The following is a 9,176-nucleotide window of genomic DNA, read 5'->3' as shown; positions in this document are numbered from 1 at the left end:
TGTGCTTTGCTTCTAGTAATTCTTTGAGGCATGATAGATGAAGTAATCATAGGTTGGGCTTGGGCCTCAGATTGGGCTTGAGTTTGTTGGGCTTGGGCCTCAAGCGTCCTCTCTCCTTGGTCTACATCATCAGGGGTCCAATCTGCTTCACGTAGGCACCCTCGGTGAGGCGCTACGTATCATACATGCAACCTGCTCATTGTGCCCTAACACACATAGGCTTAGGTTTGGAGGAAACATGTTTCTCGCATTAGACCCATACGCACTAAGCGTACCCCTAAGTCCATTATTACCCCTTGCTGACCGCCTGGGCCTTAAACACAGGGGGTTACATTAAGTATATGGAAAAGAGTTAACACATCTCTTGAGCCCAACCACATGACCCATCAACTTGGTGCCAAAATTGAGTTGACCTATTTGAGGCAGATGCTGAACTTTGACCAGCGAGCACTGAGCTCTGAGCGCTCTGGTTCAGTACAAAAGCCTCCCAGGCTCGAGATGACTTGCTTCTTCGAAGGGGCTATCTGCTCTCCCTTGGTGCCTTATGTGTCTTGTGGGTAGTGGCGCACACAGCGCGACGGATGAAGCATTTTTGAGTGGATGTTTCACCATACTCCATCACAGGCACATACGTGGCCTTTCATCAACGACCAGGACTTATTGCCCCTTACCCTTCCCAACATTGGGTTATATAACGTTTGAAACTTCGTCGTTTTCTCACTATTCCATTTCCTTCTACGAAACTCAAACTCTTTGAACTTCCTTCCTCATTCTGAGTAACCTCCTCGCCTCAACTCGTTCTTCGAAACAAGGTACCTCCCCTGATTCATGAGCATGCACTAATACCATTTAATGATTTCATTATGATTTTATCAATTGTTCTAGGACTGTTTTTGCATTCGTTCGATTCTAATTGTTATTTCTATTATCTTCGTTGCTTTGAATGCGCGTTTGTTTTTCATTGCCTGAATGAGTGCCTGTGTCTCGCTTGTTTGCTTTCCTTTGTTTTGGATATTTTGAGTGATGGACTATCGAGCCATGTACCCCTGGGGTTCTGATACTCTCTTAAGAGAAACCTCCGTATACACCTGGTCCGAGGAAATAGTACATTATATGAAGAGTGAGTGACCAAAAAAGTGTATCCTAGGTAGGGAGAATGATAGGGGTCTAAAGGTAGTGCCTTGTAGGGAGGATAACCAATCTGCTGCGATGAATCCTGATGGAAAAACACGCTTATTCTATTAGTGATTTTTGTAATTTCTTCTTTGGATGAATGATGAAGGAGATATGATGAGCGGAAGCATTAAAGAAACTCAAGAGGAGTTTCCATCGATTGAAGTGTAGTTAGGAATTTGTGAGAGTGAGAGGTGAGGCTAACTCACTAGGAAAGAGTCCAGGCTAAGTCTTGAAGGAGACTAACCTAGGGAGAACTTAAGAACAAGTAGAATGGCCAAAAATAGGCAACATTTCATTACTATTTCCAAGTTAAAGAAATACATGTATAAGAGACTCCTATTTATAGGAGAAAGTCTCTCAAAAACTCCTAAATGAGAGTGACAAGTGTTACCACCTTATTGGTGCAAAACCTCTCCATTAAGGAATTGACATGTGGAGACTCATGCCTTCCTTGCCTACATTTCTATTTGCACCCCTCTTTTACTATTTTACACATTACTTTGTTTTCTATCTACATCTTTCTCTACTTTGGCCCAAGATACAAGGCCTAAAACTTCTTAACTACTCTATACAATTTTTACAAGGCTAAGAAGAAGAAAAAGACTCTACAAACTCTTCATTAAAGCTCGATCTTCGTCTATCTTCTTGGCCGAAAGTTTCGAGGCTGGACAGTTTCCATCATTCCCTCCCTCTTGAAAAGATCTGTCCTCAGATCTAAATGATGCTCAATGACAACAGCCTCTGTTTATTTGATGTTTTCCTCTTGGGTCAAATGTCAATCTACATTAAACATCAAACAAACATGAGATAAATTTCTGTTTTAGAGGAAAATTAAAACAAAAGAAAACTAAACAAAAATAAGGCATGTTCCTGCCGGTTGACCAGATTGTGGTTAGTGCGTAGCTGCGACTCGCGTATCAAAGACTCCCTCGTTCTTGATTCCAGATCTTCACCCTACACCGTCGTGAGTACCTGAAACAGAGAAGAACAATGGGCGCCCTAGCGGCCATTTGCACTCCGACACTCAAGTTAGTAGGCAGAAAACACTATGCACCTCCGTATCGGAACATTGTAATTGTGGTGCTTTGAAGGCGCGTAACTGTATTCTAACAAACTTCTCTCTGGTACTCAAATCACCCGTGCGTATAGTGTGTAAGCTCACAAATGACTCAAGTGTGTGTAAGAATGTCAGAACGTACCTCACTAAGCTTTCAAAAAAGCTTATATACCTTGGGTTTCAGTGCTGATGCCACGTGTCACTTATGACTTAAGCGCAACTCCACGTGGAAGGCCTTACGACGCTGTAACCCAACTTAGGGAAATTCCAGCACGTAAGTCTTCCCTCCTCGAAGTGCATCTGGCGTAGGGGGTGACTACCTGGGTGCCAACTCATGCGCCCCAGCCCTTAGTCACTCGCCCTGGGAGTATCTTAGCCTTCCTCTCGCACCATTCGCGTAGAGTACCCTGGGACGTGGCCCTCTCCCGGGTCATATCTGTCCCAGCGATTCTCCAAAGGTGGCGTGGGTCGCCACGTCCTACACCTCACGCATGGGTACTTCACGAGTCATGTCACTCCCTGTTGGTACTGGGAACATGGCCTTGAAGCCACCTTTCTATTCTCTTTATTACTGTTCTGATGTACCGAGGCCTGAGGCCTCCACACCCGTGCCGTGGCCTCTCACTGTGCCACCCCCTCCACGGTCTTCCCTACCCGTGGGTATCGGGGGGTGGCACCATCTGGCCCAACGCACGCTCTCAGAATAACGGTTCACGCCTTTAAGGTGGGTGACGCCTAAACCCGCCGACGCCCAAAGCGGCGACGCCCACACCCGACGACGTCCACACCTGGCGACGCTCACACCTGGCGACGCTCACACCTGGCGACGCCCACACCTGGCGACGCCCACACCTAGCGACGCCCAAGGCGGTCAACGCTTACCTTCCTCCTTGGAGCCCCTTGGTGAGTCCCATCGTATGTTTGACTTTGGTCAACGCCCAAGGACGGGTCGGCACAAGGCCCTTGATCTTTAAATTTCTTTTTAAAGAAAAACATAAGGCCCCTTTCAAAAATATTTTTGTTCACTTTGTGTTGTTTATTGCCCAAGCTATGCAACACAAAGTTTGGTTTTTGAGATTTTTGTAAAGAAGAATGAGCATTATATGATTGAAAAGAAGAGTTCAAAGTATTGCAATCCCCCCTTTAAGGATTCTTTCTCTGCCATGCTTTTAGGGGGTGTCATAAAAGACTTTTCTTCTTTGTGGGTTTCCTCTTCTTCTTCCTTTTCAACCAAACATTCTTCTGTATTTTCTATGGAGGAAACATTTATATCTATATCTGGTTCAGCTCCAAACATAGATTTTTCTGCAAGCACATACTCACAAGGGTTTTCTAGAGAAGATAAAATGTTATCGATATCTGATTCAACTCCAGGAAAAGAGATTTTTGTATTTTTCTTTTCTATCATCACTTTTTCTTTCTTTTTCTTTCTCTTATCTATCTTCCCTTTCGTCCTCCTCTCTTTCTCTTTTCTCCTTCTCTTCTTTCTTTCTTACAAGAGCTTGAAATTTTTCTTTAAACTCTTTTTTCTCTTCTAATATATTATTTTTCTCCATATATAAAGGTTCTTCCTTTTTCTACAAGCTCTTTTATTTCTTCTCTAAGCTTCTTCTCTTTTACAGATGAAATCAGAACAAAATTTCTTCTCACACACATTTTCAATTCATCCCAATTGCATATTTCTGATTTTCTGCCAATTCTAACATTAGTTTCCCTTTGTGTCCACCAAGACCTAGCATAATCTTGAAAACTGAGGGTGGCTAAGGGTACTTTTCTTTCCTCACTCACATGGTGGCAGACAAAAAGTTGTTCTACCTTCATTTTCCAGTCTAAATATGTTTCAACATTTTCTTTTCCATAGAAATGAGGTAGATCTACCCTAACCTCTTTTGAGCTTTCTTTTCTTTCTTTTCTAACTCTTCTAGGTGGGGGTTGATAGTATTCATTAATTCTAAGACTCTTTTCCTCAAAAGAATCATTCACCCTAGAGCTAGATGCATGAGAATTTTTTTATTTATTTAATGTATTCATTCCTTTCATTAACCTTTTTCAACTCTTTTTGTAATTGTACCGACCAGTGCACAGGCGTAGTTGATTGCTAGTGGGTGTGGGCCACGTAAGCTGGGTCCCATGAGCAGCAGGGGCCAGCGCCTCGCAGACGACACGCCTAGGGCGTCGAGGAGAGGTCAGACCTCGATCATGTGTGGTGGGTCCCACTAGCGGTATGCCCAGAGTGTCGCGTAGATAGTAGCCCAAGGGATCGAGGAGTGGTTAGACATCGGTCATCAGGATATGAAGTCAAATAGCAGAGCTGGACCACGAGAGGTGGATCCCAGACCACTCATCAGTTGTGAGTTAGGGAGAAGCCTAGGTCACGAGGGCCCATGCGTGTGGTGTGGATGGTGTTCAAGCGTAACACAAGTAAAGAGCCACTGGAAAATATACGACCTAAGAGGGTCACGTTCCAGGGGTGAGCTGCATGCATACCACGTGAACGACTAGGACGGTCCCAGGACGGGTGACCCCAGAGATCAGGTGCACGAGTTGGCACCCAGGTGGTCATCCCGTCAAAGGTTGCACTCCAGTTAGGGAGCCTTACGCGTTAGGTTGCCCTAAGAGTGGGTGATAGCGGCGCTAGGACCCACCCTCAGAAATCCTAATTTGGGTAGCGGAAACAGTGGAAACCCTGGACTATATAAAGGGTAGTAATAAACCTAACAAGGTACGTTATTCACTTGCGCCACTTCACACACACAATTTACACAGAGCTTTTACGCTTAATAGTTTTGGTGTTTCCCAGCCCTAAGATTGACTTGAGCGTCAGAGTGCAAACGGCCTCTAGGGAGCCCTATGTCTTTGTGATTTCAGGTGTTAGATCGAAAGAAGGCACAAACGAAGGCACAGAGAATCGGGCGTGTGATTATCGTGAGACGTACAAAGGCAATCGAGTCAACCGGCAGGAACATTTAGCGCACACCGTGAGGCACGATTTAAAACATTATCCCATCCGCGAGAACAAGAAAGATCAAGAAAGATGAGAAATACAAGGCAAGGATCCGTTGCATCGAATGGAGGCAAAAACCTCACCCTGCAACAGATCATGGAAACGATGTAGGCTCTCCATGAAACGATGGTTGCATCGAGAGCGGATGAAGAGCGCATCCAGATTGATTTGGCTGCCTCGCTGGCAAGGAATGAAGAACTGCAAAGAGCCAACGAGGAATTGCATAGGGGGTTGCGGAATCAAGGGGGGGAGCGTGAGATGGAAGATCAATAAGTCACGACGCCACCCAGAGAATTCCCAATGCCATTTTCGCAGGCGATCATGGACGCCATGATACCAGCCACGTTCATGGGCCCTAAAGCCACCTTCACGGGTGTAGAGGACCCAGAGGCTCACCTCACGGCCTTCCATATGCATATGATGTTGGTCGGAAGTACTGACGCAATGCGATGAAAGTTGTTCATGAGCACTCTGGTAGGTACGGTGATGGAGTGGTTCATCAGCCTCCCTGATGGCCACATAACATCGTTCACGCAGCTGTCCAAGTTGTTCAGGGAGCAGTACATCGCAAATCGGGCTCCCCCACCTATCTGTTACAATCTCTTTGACGTAAGACAATATCAGGGAGAGTCTCTGAAAGACTTCCTTAACTGTTTTGGAGCACAGGTGGTGAGGCTAAACACCAAGGACGAAACGATAATGGTGCACACGTTCAGAAAGGGCATTGTGCCAGGGCCTTTTAGTGAATCACTCATCAGAAACCGTCCCAAAACTTTCTGCGAAATAAGGCGTCGGGCGATGGCTCACATTGCTGCAGAGGGAGAAGTCAACGAGAAGTGCACGTGTGTTGTTCCCGCGCGTCCACGAGCACCAGGTCGACCTCAACCCCTGAGGGTACACAAGGCAACGACAGAGAAGAAGACCCCAGCGAAGCAGCAACCCTACCAACTCAGAAAGCCCCAAACCAAGGGGCATGCAAGGGAGAATATGCCACCAAGGCACAACTTCATGGTAGAATTAAAGGACCTCATCGCTATCCCCAACGTAGTAGAGAGACTGAAGATACCCGCAAAGATCGACAAGAAGTTGGGGCCCAAAAAGAACGCCTGGTGTGAGTTCCACTAAGCATTTGGCCACCCCATACGCAACTGTTTGGCGTTGGGTCACCAGCTGGACGAGTTGGTGAAGAACGACTTCCTGAAGGATTACTTGCAGGTAACACAGAGTGCCGAGGACGTGGCGGTGACAGGGGATGACCAAGGGCATAAAATCCCCGTGCATGGTGAAATCCACACCATTTCGGGAGGTTTTTCTGGAGGAGGGTGCACCGCTTCTTAGCGAAAGAAGTATGCACGAGCAGTGATGTCGGTAGAAGCACAAGAGGCAGATGACGCCCTTGACATTGACCTTGTCTTTGTTGGGTTTAATAGTGCCAAAGTTCAAGAGGGGGGGAGGGGGGGTGAATTGACCTTTTAAAACTTTCTCGCAGAAACAGTGTTTAACACAGTTTTACAGAAAATAAATCGATTTATGTGAAAATGAACAGATTTATTTCAGCACTGTTTTTTTTTTTAAAAGCGTTTATACAGCAAGGTTAATCACAAGATTATGCAGATAGATTTTCCAGATGCACACACACAGATATCAGATTAAAAAAACAGTGAAACACAAAACAGCAAACTTCAATTTCAAGCAAGTGATTAAGGTTCAATTGATAGCATGCCAATTAATTGAGTTACCTTTACAAACAACCTGTTCCAGTGGCTTTTAACAAACTGTGAGTGTTCTTCTTGATGTCAAGCAATTTTCCAGAAATTAAGAACAATGAATCACAGAACAACAAGCTTCAACTTTAAGCAATTGTTTAAGGTTCAATTAATGGCTTTGACAATTTCTTGAGCAACCTATCACAGTCAATCTGTTCCAGTGGATTTTAGCAGATTATATATGTTCTTATCAGATTCAAACAACTTTTTCAGAAATTAAGAACAGTATACATAGTGCCCAGAAAGAATAGATTTATTTTCAATTGAACAGATTTATTTCTTTGTTGTTTTATCAATTATGCAGAAACGAAATTGCAGAGAGTGAGAGAGAATGAACACAAGCAGTTATACTGGTTCACTCAACTGAGCTACATCCAGTCTTCACCAAAACCAGGTGGAAATCACTAAAACACAGTACAACCAAGTACAATTCCCACTGTTCTTGAAACCTACAAGAACTTAGGTACTCTTGCTGAAAAAACCTATTTCAGCTCACACACACACTCTCCAAGAAAACCTATCAAGAAGAGTGTTCAACCAGTAGGCAAGATTGAGGATACAAAGATCTGCCTTAAACCAGTAGGCAAGATTGCTAGAACAGTAGCAGCACCTCACACCAAGCTTTTGGAACCAAACCAAGAACAAGCACTTTGTGATTTTCGAAATCTTTGAAGAACAAATGCTAATCCTTTGTAAACTTTTGATTCTCTGCTGTAAAACTTGTTTTTACAAATGTATGAACGATTATTAACTCAGAAACAAGTTTTCATTTTATAGAAAACCAACTTATAACAGAATTTTGAAAAACAGTTAAAGCTGTTATAAAATGAACAGATTGAAAATAAAATGAACAGATTTAATTTCAAAAGCAGTTAGAGAATTTGTTAAGTGAGGAGACTTAGTCAACCATTCTGGTGCAGAGATAAAACTAAAATCGTTTAAGCTTGACATGGCACCAGAGACAAAAAGAATCTATTCATTTACAGATGAACAGATTTATTTTTCAAAACGAAAACAGAGAAAGTTTAACTATTTAAAACTCAGTCGTTTTGAAAGATAGAAGACTTAGTCAAAATACATGATGCACAAAATCTAATTTTTACAAGAGTTAGCCAAGGCATCAGTGTAAAAATGAATCTGTTTATTTGGAAAAGAACATATTTATTTTTATGCAGTAAACGTGTTTTTTTGTAAAACATGTGAAAAACAGTTTAAGAAAACTTATGTTTGTTCTTATCACATGGCCAGTGGTTATGAGGTGAGTTACTCAGCAAAAAGCCCACTCTTAGACAACCTCTAAGCACTACCTAAGACACACTTAAAGCAAAGCAAAATACAAATGAAATGTACATAGAAGTCTTCATCAAACACAATCTTGAAGGGGCAGCAACCGTCTTCAACAGCACTGCACCAGATTTTAAACCAGAAAAACAACAGCAGTATTGCATAGCATAAGACATGGTTTTAAGGTGCAGAATTAACTCCTTGTTTCAGTTTTCAGCAACTATTTTTCTCCCCCTTTGGATTCATCAAACAGCATATGAGCATAGGGAAAGAAAATATGAAACAGAAACCATAACCATAAAAATCCAGAAAAATAAAACCATATTGTTTAGCATTACAAACTTTTGAAAAATGATAAAAACAGCATTAAACAACAGAAGACTACTGATCCTTGTAGTAAAGCTCTGCAAGCTGTGCCTGAACCCCTTCAATCTGATCATCAAGGTGTTGAAACCTTGCATGAGTAGTCTCAAAGTATGCCCTTTGTTCTGCTGACATTACATCAAGACGATACAGCACTTGCCTCTCAAACATAGACATTGGTTCTCCTCGGTATTCTGGAGCTTGATAGGCAACTATGGCATTTGCAGCAACTTCCTCATGTACAGATTGGGTAGCAGGTGAGTCATCATCCATAGGAACAGCTTCATCTTCATCCTCATGTTCTGCTTGAGGGTCCTTCTCCTTGAGAACCACCCACTTGTCCTCAATTTTGTGAAAACCCATTTTGGTGAGAGTTGAATTATCAATCTCACTTACAGCTTTAATAGGGTCGTTTCTCTCATTTGTAACATCAACACCAAAGTAATCAATTAATTTGGAAACAAGAATAGCATAGGGAAAACGGTAATCGGCCAACCTTTTTTACTTGAGCATGTGTTCATTGACA

The 9,176-nt window shown here is 43.0% G+C and overlaps 1 protein-coding gene across 1 annotated transcript; it reads left to right on the top strand.

The window, feature by feature from the left end:
- The first annotated feature begins 5,723 nt into the window (after positions 1-5,723).
- Positions 5,724-6,362, top strand: LOC137817847 (uncharacterized). Its single transcript, XM_068621072.1, has one exon. The coding sequence runs from the start codon at positions 5,724-5,726 to the stop codon at positions 6,360-6,362; it is 639 nt and encodes a 212-aa protein (XP_068477173.1).
- Positions 6,363-9,176: the final 2,814 nt, after the last annotated feature.

The sequence above is a fragment of the Phaseolus vulgaris genome, chromosome 10 (genome assembly GCF_000499845.2).
Source record: "Phaseolus vulgaris cultivar G19833 chromosome 10, P. vulgaris v2.0, whole genome shotgun sequence".
Lineage (NCBI taxonomy): Eukaryota > Viridiplantae > Streptophyta > Magnoliopsida > Fabales > Fabaceae > Phaseolus > Phaseolus vulgaris.
Note: the sequence above shows the minus strand (reverse complement) of the source record. Positions and strands in the feature narration are given on the sequence as shown.

What these genes read in the sequence shown, in the direction of transcription:
- LOC137817847 (XM_068621072.1), top strand. Translation starts at nt 5,724, where the DNA reads ATGGAGTGGTTCATCAGCCTCCCTGATGGCCACATAACATCGTTCACG.